General features: G+C 48.6%; 8 protein-coding genes across 8 annotated transcripts; 2 read left to right on the forward strand and 6 right to left on the reverse strand.

The window, feature by feature from the left end:
• Nucleotides 1-598: 598 nt before the first annotated feature.
• On the reverse strand, nucleotides 599-1,376 carry AKAW2_80769A (uncharacterized protein; the record flags this gene model as incomplete). The annotated part of the gene is made up of 2 exons (XM_041681826.1): nucleotides 599-1,101; nucleotides 1,157-1,376. The coding sequence occupies 2 exons, from the start codon at nucleotides 1,374-1,376 to the stop codon at nucleotides 599-601; spliced, it is 723 nt and encodes a 240-aa protein (XP_041548730.1).
• Nucleotides 1,377-1,951: 575 nt separating this feature from the next.
• Nucleotides 1,952-2,743, reverse strand: AKAW2_80770A (uncharacterized protein; the record flags this gene model as incomplete). The annotated part of the gene is made up of 1 exon (XM_041681827.1): nucleotides 1,952-2,743. The coding sequence occupies one exon, from the start codon at nucleotides 2,741-2,743 to the stop codon at nucleotides 1,952-1,954; it is 792 nt and encodes a 263-aa protein (XP_041548731.1).
• Nucleotides 2,744-5,134: 2,391 nt separating this feature from the next.
• Nucleotides 5,135-5,991, forward strand: AKAW2_80771S (cytochrome P450; the record flags this gene model as incomplete). The annotated part of the gene is made up of 3 exons (XM_041681828.1): nucleotides 5,135-5,408; nucleotides 5,459-5,891; nucleotides 5,976-5,991. 3 exons carry the CDS (start codon nucleotides 5,135-5,137, stop codon nucleotides 5,989-5,991), a joined length of 723 nt encoding a protein of 240 aa, XP_041548732.1.
• A 109-nt stretch (nucleotides 5,992-6,100) lies between these two features.
• AKAW2_80772A (uncharacterized protein) lies at nucleotides 6,101-8,020 on the reverse strand (the record flags this gene model as incomplete). Its single annotated transcript, XM_041681829.1, has 3 exons — nucleotides 6,101-7,288; nucleotides 7,339-7,550; nucleotides 7,597-8,020. 3 exons carry the CDS (start codon nucleotides 8,018-8,020, stop codon nucleotides 6,101-6,103), a joined length of 1,824 nt encoding a protein of 607 aa, XP_041548733.1.
• A 512-nt stretch (nucleotides 8,021-8,532) lies between these two features.
• On the forward strand, nucleotides 8,533-10,089 carry AKAW2_80773S (sugar porter family MFS transporter; the record flags this gene model as incomplete). The annotated part of the gene is made up of 1 exon (XM_041681830.1): nucleotides 8,533-10,089. The coding sequence occupies one exon, from the start codon at nucleotides 8,533-8,535 to the stop codon at nucleotides 10,087-10,089; it is 1,557 nt and encodes a 518-aa protein (XP_041548734.1).
• Nucleotides 10,090-10,174: 85 nt separating this feature from the next.
• Nucleotides 10,175-11,164, reverse strand: AKAW2_80774A (SMP-30/gluconolactonase/LRE family protein; the record flags this gene model as incomplete). The annotated part of the gene is made up of 1 exon (XM_041681831.1): nucleotides 10,175-11,164. The coding sequence occupies one exon, from the start codon at nucleotides 11,162-11,164 to the stop codon at nucleotides 10,175-10,177; it is 990 nt and encodes a 329-aa protein (XP_041548735.1).
• A 1,101-nt stretch (nucleotides 11,165-12,265) lies between these two features.
• AKAW2_80775A (uncharacterized protein) lies at nucleotides 12,266-13,593 on the reverse strand (the record flags this gene model as incomplete). Its single annotated transcript, XM_041681832.1, has 9 exons — nucleotides 12,266-12,296; nucleotides 12,346-12,738; nucleotides 12,792-12,935; nucleotides 12,981-13,018; nucleotides 13,067-13,089; nucleotides 13,147-13,266; nucleotides 13,320-13,338; nucleotides 13,385-13,487; nucleotides 13,541-13,593. The coding sequence occupies 9 exons, from the start codon at nucleotides 13,591-13,593 to the stop codon at nucleotides 12,266-12,268; spliced, it is 924 nt and encodes a 307-aa protein (XP_041548736.1).
• Nucleotides 13,594-14,890: 1,297 nt separating this feature from the next.
• On the reverse strand, nucleotides 14,891-17,350 carry AKAW2_80776A (uncharacterized protein; the record flags this gene model as incomplete). Its single annotated transcript, XM_041681834.1, has 1 exon — nucleotides 14,891-17,350. The coding sequence occupies one exon, from the start codon at nucleotides 17,348-17,350 to the stop codon at nucleotides 14,891-14,893; it is 2,460 nt and encodes an 819-aa protein (XP_041548737.1).
• Between the last annotated feature and the right edge of the window lie 270 nt (nucleotides 17,351-17,620).

The following is a 17,620-nucleotide window of genomic DNA, read 5'->3' on the forward strand; positions in this document are numbered from 1 at the left end:
AGTGAGTATTAGGAAGGCTGGCTATTGCTTATTGTGAGTGGAATGAATGGAGGACAAAACAGTGTGAAGACAGAGTCACTATATAATAGTAGTACGGTGGTCTCGGCCACCAAAGTTTTCTCTCTGCTTTGTTTCTCATGATATCCATTGGCATTCTTTCAATTATATGGCAGTCGTGAGCTAATCATGGCGGGTCCCAATAATCCTACGAGAAAAGGGTTGCACCACGGCAGGTGCAGAACATTCTCCACAACTTGAGAGGTTCTCGATTTCCGTGACCATACACGGATAAAAAGACAACCTAATTCCAACCTGGGCTACTCCGACCCAAACAATGGATAAAAGAGGATAGAGCCAACATAGATTCGACAGCATGGTACACAAAGAAGGATGAATGGGCTACAACTTCCTTGTTTACAACATTATAACATATCTTTGTGTGAACACTCTTTGTCCGTAAGTAGAGCAAAGCTTGGAAGAATCCAATATATCAATTGATAATATCCTAATCGTATTCCATATCACAATCACCACATAACTGAACGCAATATGCCGTGGAATCAACCACCCTCATACCCCCTAAACTAATACTTCCCTTCTACTCCCCAAAAAGCTTATTCCCCCTAACCTTCCCCTCAAACCCGACGATATGCGTTGAATGACACCACGGCTTCTCCCGCACCTCCACGCTCAGCACATCAGCAAACACCCCACACCACCCCTCCCTCTTCCAGCGCTCATTTATCTCTCTCCTCGTATCCTCATGAATTAACTCGCCAAAGTCCTTAACTTGCGGATGCTCCCCCACATTATCATAAATTGTAGCCAACTGTATCAACTGTCCCAAGAACGTAATATTCCCATCGACACCGAGATCCTGATGCCGGATGATAGCTTCTGCTACGGCATCTGCAACGTCACTGGGACAGTCGAAGGAGGTTAAGATAGAGCGGGCGAAAATGCCGCCATAGAGGTCGAAGGACATGTTCGTTGCGGTGAGGAGGGTAGGGGCGGTGCCGATGTCGTGCAGGAGGCAGGCTAGGGCCCAGGTTGTAGGGGAGAGGGGGTTGGTGGGGAATTGTTGTTTTAGGAGGATCATTCCTTGGAGGATTGTTAGTGAGGGGCGTGTATGGGGTTGGGATACGGGGAGGGGTACCGTAGTAGTATACGCGCATAGAGTGGTTGATGGTGTCGTGGGGGAGGAGGGATTGGACGGATTCGAGGGTCTTGGCGATGAGAGGATCGGTGGAAGGGAAGGGGATGTCGGTGATGGGGACGGGGGTGGGTGGGTGAATGAAGGGCTTGTCGGGGAAGATGAGGCTGGCGTTGGCGGGAGTGCTGGTCCAGCCATTGAGGGAGATGTTGTCGCGGCACATTTTGATGTGAGGGTATAGTGGCTGCTGAGTATATGATGAGGGTTTTGAGATGGGTGGAAGGTGAATAGGATGATGGGCAATGGGACTTTTATTCGATCTTATATAGGTGGGCTTTGGTACTATGTGTTGGATTTGTAATATAGTGTTGGCAATGTTACATCTCTATCAAACCATGGATGCATCTGGTGTCATACCCCAAAGAGGCAGTCTTTTGGAGTGGGGCCATCTTGATAGAGTTGATGCCAAGCTCGCGCCCGATCGGGTCTAGATCCAACGTAGTTTGCTAATCACAATCTCCGAGGATCAAATTCCGCCAATTCATCAGTACAACAGATGTTCATGAGTAATACATTGGGTCAGCCTACAGCTGTTTTGAAAAAATGAGTCCTGTTGAATGGCTATGTATCCGGACTGCTACTACAAGTTGCAGCAAATGATTCTATCCGAGCAAAGCCATTGATTAACCCACAACGTATGCAAGCTACATGATGACGCAAGGAAATAGGTATTATATTCGCACATATATGGTATCACGTAGTATACTATAGATATCTCTTGACGTAACAAGATCAGAATTAGCCCAACTCGTATCGCTCTACCACCTGCGAACCCATTATCTCCTGCGGCGGCTTATGCATCTTTGTATCCAACTCCTTGGCCGCTTCACTGTGAGCACCTCCCGGCAATTCCGCAAACCCTCTAAACATTGATCTCCGCTGCTCTCCAGCTGCCTCTTGACTCGCTCCGCGGCGACGGCGAAGACAAAACGCGATCGCTATACCCGCTGCGATCAACACTGCCCCACCGACTCCCACACCAACGCCAATTCCAATCTTGGCCCCGGAAGACAGACCACCCTTGGAGCTACTCGAATTGTCGGTCGTTTTGATGCCCCAGTACTTAGCCCAGCTGTCCTCCCAGGTACCGTTAGAGGCGGAAAGCGACGTGTCACTCACTGCGATCCGGGTGATGTCTGCGCTGGCATAATCCGGGCCGGGTGCTTGTGCCAGGAACCACGTGCCAGAGTTGTTCCCGTTGAACCAATTAACCCCAACGAATGCGGACTGGAGAAAGGCACGACCGAGCACCGGGGTGGAGGTGGTGAGGAAGCACGGGAAGTAAGTAACGTTTTGATCGACCAGCGGTTCTTGTAGCGTAAGATTGAGCTGGGAAAAGGGAATCTTGATGGTAATATTCTGATTGTTCACTCCATTCTTGTTGAAGACGAAGGAGAGGTATGCTGCAGAAGACGTGATATTCCAATAATCGCTGCTGGTGGTATCCCAAAAATATAGTCCCAAGCTAGAGTTGAAGGAGATCGGCATGGTGGAGGTGATGGCATCGCAAGTCGCCTGGGGAAGGTACATGTAGGGCTTGGTCGGATCGATCTGAACCGTCTTGGCCTGGACGGAGCCACTGCGCCCAGTATGTTGTTTCCCAGGAGCTGGGAGTGGTGTAGGCGGTGGTGGAAGTGTTTTGGTTGAAGGTGCCTGCTTCAGCGGCGTAGCAGGTGGATGACAGAGTTTTGTTCGTGCAGAGAGTGCTCATCAGGATCGTGCTAGCATAATTGGCACCGGGGTAAAGATCGACCGTTTGCTTGTTGCTGCCCACGTCGACGGATACGGCCTGCCACGGGCCATCTGGACCGTAGGCCTGCGAGGACCAGCTCATTACATAGGGATTGGATGCAGAAGAGGTCTGCACAAATACCCCCAATAGGGGAAGCAGTAGCGGTCGCATCATATCATGGATACTTCAGCAGGCATTAATAAACAGCCTGCGATGGGGAGGGAAGCAAAAGAAGAGAAAAAGAAAGGGAGAAGCTGCGAGACGAAGGATGACTGCTGGCCGAGGGTGAGATTATGAAACGAAAGAATGCGACCGGGGCACATTGCTGCAAGGCGGGCGATGGTGATGGCCTGGCAGGCCTGGAGCGGGTTCAAGGATTGGGTTTGGGTGTTGGGACTCCGCTGACATGCAGCTCAGCCATGCCTAATGAGGCATGAGTGATGTTCATCCGATGGGGATCGGCCCCAAGAGATGCTGAGAAGAGCTGAAGGATGCTGTTGTCAGATTTCCAGGTGGTCAGAAAGCGCAACTTTGGGGGCTTTTCAGGGGGATTAAAGTTCCCCAACTGGATTCTGTCGAAGAACAGGAAACAAGGTCTACTATTGCTTTGTTTTGAGGGTCTGTCTATCATAACAACCCACCTCTATACCGTTGTTATAACAAGAGATGGTGGGATTTGGAAATCAAATCCGATGGCCGGGAAGGGGGTGGGGGCACCAACGCAATCGGAATGCTGGATGGATCAGCCATGAACCAGTCAACTCTTTTGGCCCCCAAGTTGGCTCCCCCCAAACTTCAGTGGAGAGGGGCTGATTATCCCCTTTGATTTGTTGTTTGTTGCCATTCATATCTGTGATGACTGATGAGAAGTGGAATGCCTGATTTTCCCACTAGTTATGTGTTTCCCCGTGGAAAATTCGACACGTCCAGCGTCCAGCCGGAAGGCACCACGATTTCAAGTCATTTCCCTGCGGCCGCCACATGGGACGCCTGACATGATACCTTACCCTTATCAGGCATGGACCTGAAGCTTGGTGTTAAAGCCAAATTGACGGGATGCAAAAACTGGTTGGCTGACGTTCCCTCGGGGTAAGCGAGCATGTCGGATATTAGCCCTCGGTCCAGACCTATCTAAGTAGTCTAGCAGCCTCTGCATAAACTTCCATACCTTCACAAGTCACAACAGCTCTGCTGCAGTGCTGCCAGTCATCCCATGTTCGTTCGGTCGCGAAATGCACGGACCTGATCCAATTGCTCCACCATACCGGACATCTCTCCGACGCCGGGTTATTATCGTTTGCTAGTTAAATCAGTTCGACAAGCTAACTGACTAGCTTACTGGTCTTGTCGAATTCCACGAGATTCATCACATGTTCATAAGTCTCGGTTGCTAATTACCCCGTAGTTTACTATACTACATTCCTCTCTCTCCCTCCCTCATTCGAATTCTTCTTGCTTTTTCTTGCTCACAAATATTCATGACAGTCCCTTTCTGCTCTTTCCCATCAATTCTGTTACAAGTTTTGAATGAAAACTGGAGTTGAGTAGCTTATCTCCCAGGCTTAATTGCTGCGCCGCATAGATGGTCAATATGATGGTCCATCAAGCTCTAGTATTCCAGCGTATTCCCAGTAAATTTTAATGGATCAAGGTAAGAATGAGAGAGACGAAAATCGAGTGAAACAATTAAAGTGGAACCCAGCAGAAAGCCGACTTACGAACTGCAATATACTCTATTACGGGCAATATTCCACCTCCCCCTCACACCCCGTCCACTCAAAATGCACTACATCCACAATCCTCCTCAAAGTCCGCGGCTCCAAAAGAATTCTCGTGATATCCGCCAACCACGCCGCATGCATTGGCCTCAGTCGATATCATGCCAATCCTCTCACGAATCATCACTAGCATTACCTCCCGCATATTCCTTGGGCCCAAGCAGGCCGTAATGAAGAGTGTCTCAGGGCCACCGTGGGATACACCAAGAATCTCTTTCTCACGGGCATGGCACTGCGCTTCTTCCCTCGCTTTCTCAGACCCCTTGTCGCTCCACTGCTGCCGCCCTACCACAATCTATGGCAGAATGTGGCGACCTCTCGTTGGATAGTCGGAGAGATAATACGTGAACGTAGAGAAATCAAGGCTGCAAAGCCGGCAGGCTACACTAAGCTGCGGATATTTTGCAATGGATGATGGATGCAGCCACCGGCCAGGAAGCAGAGTCCGAGGACTTAGCCCAGCGGATGTTAATTCTAAGCGTGACATCCATCCATACCACAACTTTAAGCATGACTCAAGCTACCTACGATCTCTGTACACATCCACAATACCTCGAGCCCCTTCGAGCTGCGGTGGTAGATGTGCTACGTGCCGATGGCGGCGGGGGCAAGTTGACGGTCAATCACTTGCGCAAGATGGATAGTTTACTGAAAGGGTCGCAGCGTTTTAATCCCATGTTTCTGCGTATGTCACAACCGCCCTTCCTATCCCAAGCCCATGACTAACAATATCAGTGACCTTCAACCGAATTCTCCCAAAATCAATAACCCTCTCCAACGGAATATCCGTCCCAGTCGGCTCACGCATCGCGGTCCCATCCAACGCCATGTTGAACGATCCCTCTAGAGTGCCAGGCGATGCGCCAGCTTCCTTCGACGCCTCCCGCTACTCACGGCTGTGCGAGCAACCTGAGAATTCCCAACGACAGCTCTTCGTCATGACCGACTATAACAATCTGGTATTTGCATGTCCTGGCCGATTTTATCCTGCTAATGAAATGAAGATGATGCTGGCGCCTATACTCATATACTACGATATGAGGTTCCCTGATGGGTGCGGTAGGTCTAGGAACTTCACTATTGACTCGGATATGTGTCCTGATCCTGCTACGCGGTTGCTTATTAGGAAACGGTCTGGGGTTGAGGAAGGTATGGATGAGCTTTTGACGTATGTTGCATGCGTGGCTGTTTGATCTTGTTTTTACAAGTGAAACCGGATATATTGAAGGGCGGATTGACTGAGCTGACTTAGGTTTAACGTCTTATGACCCAGGAAAGTGGGAGATTGAATCGTTGCTTCACATGTGAATTTCTCTCCATTCAATGCGTTACAATATACATAGCTACCTGAGTCGGAATTTGTCGGTCGTTTTTCATCTACTCACTGGCTGGCCCATTAGCAGTCAGGAACCCAAAATCAGCTCCCAGATGCGCTTGGTTGACCTCTCGCTCATAAAGCCCCCTATATCCCCTTGTATGCTGTCTCTTCCTCCACGTCGACTCCTCAGTCTCCGTGAGTGCTTGCTTTCGCTGTTTGATTCTTTCCTGAAGTTCCTTCTCACTAATATCCAGCTGCAGCAATCTGGCCTCCACATCACAGACAATCATGTCGCCCGTTTTAATAACACCGAACGGCGACTCCGGTACTGCAGACTCGGGGGAAATATGCAAGATAATCGTACCCCCAGCCGTGCCAGACATTCTCCCATCTGATATTCTCAACATATCCGACACTCCCTGAGCTGCCAGTTTGCGTGGAATTGGTATCATACCCGCTTCAGGCATTCCAGGGTTCCCAATCGGTCCGATGCCCCGCAGAACGAGTACAGAATCAGCAGTCACCTCAAGCTCAGGATCATCCAGTCTCTTAGCAAGATCCTGGGGGTTCTCAATCACCACTGCAGGACCTCTATGCCGTAGGAGGCGTTTATCTTTGGAAGCGGATGCCTTGATAACGGCCCCATTGGGGGCTATATTGCCCGCCACAACGACCAATGAAGAAGACGGGCAGAGCGGGTCGGAGAGTGTTCGGATAATTTTACGCGAGTATTCGAAGTCCCGGAACGGCGTTCGGTTTAGTATGTCTCCTAGCGTCTCGCCTGTAATAGTCATCGCGGCTTCACGAAGTAAAGGTCGCAAGCGATGCAGAAGACATAGCATTCCTCCGGCGTTATGAAAGTCGGTCATATAATTGTCTCCGCTGGGCTTCAAGTCCACTAGGAGGGGTGTGGTTCGGCCGATTTCATCAAGTGTCTTGAGGTTAATTGTGCCGATGAGATCAGGGTGTCGGTTAATAATGGCCATCAGGTGAACCGTGGCATTTGTCGAGCCACCAATGGCTTGGAGAACAACAGCGGCATTGTAGAATGAGTCGGCTGACAGAATCTGTTGTGGCGTTCTCTTCTCTTTTGCAGCGGCGACTGCATTGGCACCTGTTTGTTCCGCTATACGCAGTCTTGCAGCCGATACAGCGGGTGCTGAAGCGCCCTGCAAAGGGGTCAGTCCTAATGCGGCCGTGATACACGCCATTGTGCTTGCTGTGCCCATGACACCACACGTTCCGATCTATGAACAATTAGCCGTGATCGATGTAGAGAAGGCAAGTTAAAGCGAACCGTTGGCGCGAGTTCCTCATTAATGGAGGTGATCTCTTCGACGTCTATAGCCCCCGCGCGAAACGAAGCCCAATCGTTTCTGCAATCGGTACAGGCTCCAATTCGCTTCCCTCTGTGACTTCCAGGCATCATTGGCCCAGTCAACAACGGCAAAACGGGCTTGTTTGCCGAAATTCCTCCCATAATCTGGGCTGGGACCGTCTTGTCACAACCTGTAGTTTTTAGTATCATCCGACTCATGGGGAATAGATGAAATACCTCCAATCATAATACAAGCATCGACCGGCTGAGCACGGATCATTTCCTCCGTATCCATGCTCATCAAATTACGAAGGAACATACTAGTCGGATGCGAAAATCCCTCGTGTAGACTAATGGTCGGGAAGTCGATGGCAATACCACCGTTAAGATGGATGCCTCGCTTGGCGGCTTCGATCAACTGCGGAGTGTTGCCATGGCAGGGGTTGAAGCCAGAGCCGGTGTTGATTATGCCAATTATAGGCCGTGACAGCGCATTCTCTGAGTATCCTAATGCTTTGATGAATACCTTCCGCAGGAACAGAGAGAAATGGGCATCCCCGTAAGATGTCAGTCCTTGTCGCAAACCTGTGGTAGAGGTGATTGGTTGCTGGAGGTTGTAATCCTGGTTCTCAGGCTCTGTTGCTTCCATATTTCCGGTCATGTTTTCTTACAAGATCCTTTGAAACAAGTTCGGATAAGTGTTTTCTCGCATTGACGCTGTTCTGGTGTGGGATTTATAAGGATGACAATGATGGCATTCGGCAAAGCATCGTAGCCGAAGTTAGCGGATCAGCTCCGTCGAATGCGGCAGCGACCCGTTCACCTGGGCGGACATCACGCCAGACTGTCTCCATCCCCACATTGTAAGATACAGGGGAACTCGAAGCTTTGTGGGGCACTGGGTATTGACGGGTCGCTCTTCTTTAAGTTATTTGTAAATGTTAATCCGGGGTAATGGGGTGTGGGGTGATTCAGAGTTGGCGGATACCCTCCGCAGGCGGGGTTGTGCTTCTATATCAACGAGGAGGCAAGCTTATAAGAAGGACATAAGGAAGAGGATTATGTGCTGTTGTGCTCTTGGGATACTCGCGGCATAATTTTAGAGGGGCTATTCATTGGTATATCGTATCGCTCAGTCTTTTAAAGGAAATATATCTTCCAGTCGCAACCACGATGTTCTGGCAAACACCAAAATCAATCCAATACGCCCAAATATTCCTTGTCGTTGGTCCAGCCTTCATCCTCTATGGCTATAACCAAGCCGGCCTCTCGGCTCTTCTTGAGCTTCCTGATGTGATACACTACTTTCCCCAGATCGATACCGTTAACACCCATGGGGCAACGGAAGCCCGGAACTCGACAATCGAGGGACTCATCAATGCGTGTTTACAACTAGGCGCTCTTGTTGGCGCCTTATCCTGCTCCCTTCTCAGTGATGCCGTGGGTCGAAGACGCAGCATCTTTATCGCTGGTGCTTTTGCCGCAGTGGGCCAGATCCTCCAATGTACTGCGTTCTCTCTTGCCCAGTTTACAGTGGGCCGTATCATACTTGGCGTTGGGGTTGGCCAACTGAGTGTCATCGTTCCTGTATGGCACTCTGAGAGCTCCTCAGCTGGTAAAAGAGGCCGTAAGGTCATCACCGCTGGCATCTTCATTTGCGTGGGATTCGTCCTGTCCAGTTGGATCAATCTGGGAACCAGCAAAGTTTCATCCCTACCACTGCAGTGGCGGCTTTCGCTAGCCATTCCTGTCATCTTCTCTTTGACTATCTGTATTTTTATTTTCACTCTTCCCGAATCCCCGCGCTGGTTAGTTCAGAAATGCCGTTTAGAGGAAGCAACCGATGCCCTAGCGAGGCTGAACGGCAGGTCCACCGATGACGAGAATGTCCGGGCCGAGATATCGCATATCAATAGTTCCCTCGATACGGCTCCTAAGTTGTCCCTCCGGGAACTCATCCGCACAGGAGACCAGAACCGATACCTTTACCGATTTGCCCTATGCATCGCCATCCAAACGCTGCAGCAACTTGTCGGTGGCAATCTGATCTCGATCTACACCACCAAGATCTTCCAAGAGAATCTACATCTCACCGGAGATATCCCGGCAATTGTCGCCGCCAGTTTCCTCACCTTTAAGTTCTTCTGTTCATTCATCTCATTCGCTGCAGTCGATCGTCTCGGACGACGGGTGATTCTCGTGGTGAGCGGAACTGGCATGTCAATTTGCATGATCGCTATGGCTGTTTCAACTAGCTTCCCTGCCTCCGACCATGCTGCATCCATCACTGCAGCAGTGTTCATATTCCTATTCAGCTTCTTCTATCCAATTGGCTTTCTGGGTGGCAACTTCCTGTACTGCACGGAAATTGCCCCGGTCCATCTGCGCGCTGCCATGTCCTCCATCTCTACCGCAAACCATTGGCTGTGGAACTTTATCATCACGATGATCACTCCAACTGCACTGGACACTATTGGATGGAGATATTACATTGTTTTTGCTGCAACATGTGCCTGTGTTCCACTGGTTGTTCTTCCTTTTTTCCCTGAGACCATGAACCGTAACCTCGAACTGATCGATGGGGTTTTCAAAGAAGCCCGTACGATCTGGGACATTGTTCCCATGGCTAGACGACTACCGAAGGGGGATGTTTGGACTTCTGTAAGCTATGAGGATGAAAAGAAAAATGAGTATGAAGTGGCTAGTGCGGAGCAGAAAGAGTTCGCTTGACGCAAGAGTACTACTATCTGGGTCAGCATTCAATATCAACACACCATAGCTACCTCCCACACCAATATAACGAACACAATTCTACCTACTCCAACCCCTTAACCAACCACCCCTTACAATGCCAATCCACCTTCAGAATCTCACCCATCTCACTCTCCACAATATACAACGTATCCAAACTACCACTTTCACCCACACCCCACGTCAAATTCGTTGTACTCGCCCCTTTCTCACTTTTAATGACTATCTTCATCTCCCCACTCTTATCATGCACAAACACCCTCCCTAAAGTCGAATGCGCCACTAGAATATTCCCCTCACTATCAATCGCCATCCCATCCGGCCCACCTATCCCATAATAACTCGCAAACCTCCCTACCCTCTGCACCGACCCATCCAACATGAACGGCACATACCAGATAGAATTATCTCTCGTCATGGCTACAAACAGCGCCGACTCGTCGCGACTCAACACCAACCCATTCGGCGATGGCCCATTCGATATAATCATCTCTAGCCTTCCACCAAGTTCACCATCAACCCCCTTATAATTTTCATCAAGAAATAACCTGAACACCCGCCCCGTCGCATCATGCAGCCCCGTCATCCCCTGGTCAGTGAAATAGACCACTCCCTTTGAATCAACCACCAAATCATTTGGGCCTTTAAGCCTCTCGCCGTGGTAGCGGGAGACAATGGTGCGGAGATTTTTCGTGACGGGGTCGAGTTCCAGAATGCCGTTTTTGAAGTCGGCGATTAGGATTTTCTTTGTGATGTGGTGGTAGGCGAGTCCGTTGGGTTCGCCATCGTATTGGAGGAAGAGGGACCATTGCGCGGTGGTGGGATCGATGGTGAAGATTCGTCCGTAGGGAATGTCGGTTAGAAAGAGGAGGTTTAGGGATTGAATGTAGATGGGTCCTTCGAGAAAGGAGTCGAGTGGTCTGCCGCGCTTTTGGTTGATCGAATGGGATGTGAGGTTTGAGGGGGGTGTTTGGCGGAGGGTTTTCGGGAGGGTAGCCCAGGTTGGGGGCGTTGTTATGGTGGGTGTGGTGAGTTGGGGTGTGGATAGTGTCATGATGGAGTTATTCAAATGGATGATATAGAATATAGTGGTGTTTGGAGTGGTGTGGCTTGAGAATGTTGATGTTGATGTTGTAGTTATAGTATGACTTGTATGTTCATCGGTTAATGTAGAGAGCGGAGCGCATCCGTGGTCGGGACGGAGTCGATCCGCTGCTGGGAATAGCACTATCTCGATCTACCTTCTATTCTCCGGAACCTCGGTATTTGTGTCCATAAAAGATACCCAATTTAGCGCTTTTCTTATTTTACTTTCTTTGCTCCATTGCATTTTAGTTTGTTTCAGTTTTCCAAGGGTATGCTGCTCCCGTGTGGTAAAATAAGCACGCTGATGGAGGCATTTCGAGATCATTCAACCCTATAACTTGGCAATCCCAATTTAATAGTGTTTCCGTTGGGGGTAGCAATCAATATTTCAGGAATAATTTCTTTTGAATGTTGATGATGTTGCTTGTATATTACTAAGTAGAGTTCTCCCGAAGAACAGATAGTAATAGTAACTGCAGATACAGGCCGGGTTGAGCTCTCTTTAGTCTCTCCGATCCCGACTGCATAGCCGATTTTTAGACGCCGAAAGATTAGATAGGAATTTTGGTATAACCTTGTTGTCAGAAATATGACCCGTAATATTATTCAAGAGATATCAAAGATATCGTTGTAAGAAAGTCATAAGGTTATATGTAGTGCTGATCTAAGAATACATCAATGCCATGAGCCTTAATCACCTATATGAATGAGAAACCAATTCTTAATTTGATAGTTAAAAAGCCTTCTCTTTTTAGCTCTTTTTAGGTAAGACTTTCAGTTGAAGAGATTCATCCATAAGTGCATTTGTGAGGGTTTGTTGTGTCACATGCGCCGGTGGTGGAACTTTACTGTGACACATCACGGGAGATATGCCGAGAATAGTTAGAAGCTATATAGTTCCTGAGACAGCAGATGCCCGACGCGGGATGAGCAAGATTTCCTGGACCAGCTGCATCCTTACATTCTATGAAATCGTGCGATTACCGCGGTTAAGAGATATATACTACACAACATATGGTCCTGATACTAATGCAGAAATCTCATTGCATTCATTGGCTCTATAATTCATCTAGCCCGGTTTTTGTCCGTACACGACTTGTCTGCGAAGTGTTAGAAGTATGCCAGTAGGTACGGAGGAAGCTCACCGACATTTGCAAATATCCCTCAATCTTACCCTTTAGTGCCCGACGCGCAGAAGCGCACATTAGCACAGTTTCCGTGAAGTTCTTCCCAAGATGCTTCTCCAGTAGTGTGAAGCTGTACCCTTCCAGCCCTGTCGTCCAGTTTTGTATGATTCTTTCCTTCAGTTTATCGCGGCCCTCAGTGCATAAAGGTATGTCGTAATTACGTTCAGTGATGTTGGTAAATCCATGCCGAGTGAGTTCCGCTCCGAAGTGAAGAGGAAGATCCATCTGGCGACCATCTCTGGCCTGGGCTGTCGCCATCTCCCGGATGTAATTGTGGAATGGGCTATCTTCTCCAGGGTTATCCAGTTGCACTCTCATATCACGTATCTCCACCCAACCGCCTGGAGCGCAGCAGCTAATATTATGAGTTAGTCTGGCGGCCAAAATCCCTATTGATAGAGCATTTACCTATATGAACCTTGCAGTAGGAGCGACAAAAGCTGGCGATCACCCTGAATCTGATTGATATGAACAAAGTCAATATCTGTGTATTGGGTATGCCAACCTGGTTGGCAGAGGTTGTCGACCCAAAACTCGCAGTTCGGCGGTACCCTATATCATTAGTGGGATGCGCCAAGCCCCACAAGGAAGACATACCATTCATCTTGCATATTTACTAAATCAATGCCGCGAACCTAACTGGTCAGTTTCTCTTCTTCAACGCAGGCCATAGTCAGACTTACAGTCGACGAAGGATATCTTTCTGCTGTATGATATTTTAGTAGTTGGATGGAGAACATTAGAAGGTATGGCTTGGACGTACCACATTCCATAGCCCAGCAGCCAGTGCCGGTGCGGATATCAAGAACGCTTCGCGGACTCTCTATAGGGGCGAGGTATAATCTATCCTCGAAAAGCTCACGCAGCAAAACGTGTTGTTCCTCTATTTCAATTATTAGCTTAGAAAGCTATAGCATATCAGATAGATACCCATACCTAGTCTGTCTTTCTCAATCTTCGACTTATTAGCTTCCGCATTCCAATGCAGGTAAGGGACTCACCTCGTCAATCGGCCACGGATGCTGCTCCAAATGTGTCAAAGAATAGCGCCGACCATGTCTGTACAGATTCAGATGAGGTTCAGTGTCAAAGCTCTCTGTCTCTCTTGATTTTTGTCAGTGGTTGTTGCAAATAGTGATCAAGACATCAATACGTACTCCCGCTCTGAATCATGGTCTAGTGTGTCTGAGTCTGACATATTGTCTCCCATGGTTGTAAATGCCCACCTCCTAAGTGACTAAAAACCAGAGCAAAGAGAGATTCCCTTATCGAATCCATGGATTTAACAGTATTTAAACTTCAGGATAGAATCACAACATTTGCTCTGCGCCTGTCACTTTGAAGAAAAAGGTTCAGGCACGAACCGCGGAAGCGCATCCACTTCCGATAAAGTTCGGTGTGTCTCGGGATTTGCATCGGTATTCGAACAACCTTACTCCGGATTATTCCAGCACCTGCAGGAAACAACTGCCTTATAACAGTCATTCATTCACCCATTAGACTATGTTCTTTGTGGCGCGACTAACGAGGCAAGTGACTGAAGTTCCACAACGGAAGGAGCCGGGGCCTGAGCGGTTGCTATTTCAGTTCAACTGCATATTGTCGCTTCCTTTTCATACATAGGGCATCTACATGAGTGACAGTATGTCAATGGAACTTCCACACTTACCCATCACACTTACCCATCACGAGATGACGGAAACTTACATTCGACTGAGCACTTGAACTCTCTGTAGAGCACAGACTCTATAGTACGGCTTGATTCGAAACCAGCCCGAGTCTATTCAGGCACGCCAATGCGCCCTGATCACTAAGATGCAGGGCACAGTATCGAACAAAATAAGGACAAGGCCCGAGTTATCTCCAGTTCACCCGATGACCCATCGGGGATCACCCGCACAGCACATCGGGAACCATCGATCAAGCTTGTTTTGTGCTTCTATCGTGCAGACGCCACCTATCATTGGCGGAACGCGCAACCGGAAGGATCGATATGCAAGGTTAGCTCATCAGTGGGCCTTGGGCGCGATTCTATCCTTGAAGAGGAAAAAGGTAGCCGATAGATAAACTGTGGACAGTAGGGCGGTCGATCTTTGCTAGCCGTGGTCTGCAGGATTTGCTACGCAAGTTGAGGCTATATCATGTGCTTTTATAACGCCTATAGCTGCCAAGCATAGGCCTAGATTCAGCCTTCTTTTTCACAGGGGACTTTTGTTCTAGATTTTTCTTCTTTTTGTTGACGGACCTTGATATATCGGTATTGGTTGAAAAATTACCTTGTTCTGGTGATTTTGTGATTAAAAAAAGAAAGGGAAGGAAAAAAGAAAAGAAAAGTAAAGAGGTGTGAGGTTGTGCTTCAATAATCGGCGTGGCTGATCGGTAGCGAGTATTTGCATCAGGGCCATGGTTCACTACACTGATGTACAGGCAAGCAAGTGTCCGTATTCTTCAGTTGTTATAGATGGAAGCCTGGGATGTTGAAGCCCTTTTCCTTCTTCAGTCGTCCTTCACATTTCTTGCGACAGTACAAGCTCATCTCGCCATATCCGTCGAAAGCTCATTACCGCGTCCACCGCTGGGAAGGGAGGGGCATTTCCCAGTTTTGACCTATTGACCCGCAAGAGCAATTGGTTGAATACTGTAAATTCCCCCAGTTGCGTATTGTGTCCACCTGCATATTTGTGATTATAGCGTCCCGCCTCATCTAACAACTTCATGATATCATCATTCCATGTCATGCTTGCAAAATACCTTGCCATGTTGAGATCCGTGCGTCTTGAAGGAACATCAGGAACGAAGTAATCCACCAAAATTTGGACGATCTGCGTATGTCCCAAAAGAGATGCCACACAAAGGGCGGTGCCATGTTTGTCATCATCTTGGACTATTGCGCCGCTTCCTGGATCGAAAAGCGCCCGAACCACATCAGTAAAGCCGAGATAGGTCGCCATTGGCAAACCACTCCATATGTCGTAACTGTCATTCTCGAGGAGACTGTTATACGGCAGACAATAGTATGTCCAAGGTTCAATACGAGGATCAGTAAGCGTGCAAAGGGCAATAGCGTGATCCTGAAGCCGTGTAGCAGCGGTAGCCTCTTGTAGGACGTAATGATGAGCCCAATAATTAGCGGCATACGGTAGGAAAGCTATACTACTGTTATTGCTGCTGCCACTTTCAGGATCACGGTCGATGCCAGGCAGTAGTAAGTATTGTAGGCATGGCCGTGCAATCACAGCATGGGACTGTGCTAGATTAAACCGTCCCTGCCATTTACCCTCCTTCTTGGTGTTAACGAGGAACTCTCTTGCTGTCTGGTGTAGAAAGAAAAGCCCTGTCGGTCGTACAGTGACAAAAAGGCCACATAGGTTTTCCACAACATTTTTGAAATTAGTACCTGGCCAGAGGTCAGATTCGAGTTGTGATTGTGACTCGAATGGCGCATCTTGCAAAGCCAAGGTCAGCGCCACATTCATTTCGCTGAGAGAAAGAGGTCGTTCCGCAGCAAGAATAATTTGAAGCATGATTTCGGTCTGTTTTTCATCAGGGCTTCTGCTTAGAATTCTCTCGTAGGCATCTGAGACTTTGCTGGGTATGCTTTGCAGTAGACTCTCGATCCTTGAGCGTTTCGAGTATATGCTTGAGTTCTGTCGCATGATATCGAAGATGAGATATAACCAGAGATACGTACGGTTTTCCATTTGCTTTAAACGATCCGAAATTTTACGTTGGTCTTCCGTTGTTAAGTAAGGGGAAAGTTGGTTTACGCGATAGTCGATGACGATGTCAATTTCAAGGTTAATATCTTCGGACTTTTCGTTGCCATCAAATTGAACATATGCAGTTGGAGAGAATTGATCGAAAAGTGCTGCCAGGTAGTCGTATTGACGGCTGGTGATGAGAAATTTGAGTTTCGAGGAGGTGGCCGCTGGAGAGCAATAGAAGTCTCTCAGCGCATTGACCAGCTGTTCACTGCTATCCCTATCACATTCGTCAAGGGCATCCAGAAGGCAAACCGTTTCACCCGCTTCTGGTAGCTTGCTATAACCCTCAATGATTTCCCACAGTTCATAGAAGTCTCTTGTGAGATTGGCTCCCAATGCCCTGTGCTTGGCAAGTGCTTGTTGGAGCAGTCTATTTTTACCATCACAAGCACCATCCTGCTCTAACAGCTGGTAAAGTAACGCACATAAAGCATTCGTGCTGTGCATTCGTCGACTGTCCCCCTCCTTGAAAAAGAAGTAGCAAATATTTGAAGTGGTGACGCCAATCGACAGCCTATCTTCGTCAATGAGCGCGCGCGACAAGACGGACTTTCCGCAGCCTGGGCCAGCGGAGACCCAGAGTAAGCTGGAGAATTCGGAAGCACGCCAGTTGCAAAATCTCTCGTCCCTGAAGAACCATTCGCATGTTCCTGGAACTCTCTCGGGATTGAGGTTCTTGTATGATTCAAGTCCCGCATATTGAGCCTCGCATGACGACTCAGCATGACTCCTGCTGGGATCTGAGAATGCCGACGTCAAATCTTGAAGAAGGGCCCGTTCTGCCTCATCCGCGTGAACCTTTTTGGCTTGATTTTCTCCCTCTCTCAAAATCTCTCGGATATCATGTAGGATGGTCTGCGACTCCTGCATCTGCTGCAGCTGTCTGGCTGCCGTGTCCCGCGTGATTTTCGCTTCAACGGGTCCTAGGATATCTCTGCAGACCTGATCCTGCTTTTCTATTTGCTCAATGGTAGCGAACCAATCGTCAGAGCCGGTCATGCTTCTCCACGCGCGGGCTTTCTGAGGGCCAGATAGGTAGCAGATAGTCCTAGCCTGGTATTCAACGATGTACGAATACAGTTTGGCAAGCGGCTCGACAAGTGAAAGGTAGTCCTCTTTATTACTTTCTGACGTGAAATAGCTTTCTTCGCACACCTGCCAGTATATCTGAAGATCAGTGGTGTAATTGAAGCCCTTAAGCATGGTTCCATCCTGCGTCGCCCCGCTTGAAAGAAGCTATCGAGTATCAGTAGATATTCGAGCAGAAGATAGACTGCACGTACAGCTATAAATGCTGAGACACCGGACCAGGCGAGCGCTGCGTACGGCTGAGTGCACACAGCAGTCTTGACGATAGGGTCAGACCAAATAAGAAACTTCGTCAACCTCTCGACTTGTCGCCGAAGCGTGATATCCTTTCCAAGGAGGGATATTCGCCACCGCCTTTTCTCTCGATAGTCTAGTAGGTGATTA

This window comes from Aspergillus luchuensis, chromosome 8, assembly GCF_016861625.1.
Source record: "Aspergillus luchuensis IFO 4308 DNA, chromosome 8, nearly complete sequence".
Classification (NCBI taxonomy): domain Eukaryota; kingdom Fungi; phylum Ascomycota; class Eurotiomycetes; order Eurotiales; family Aspergillaceae; genus Aspergillus; species Aspergillus luchuensis.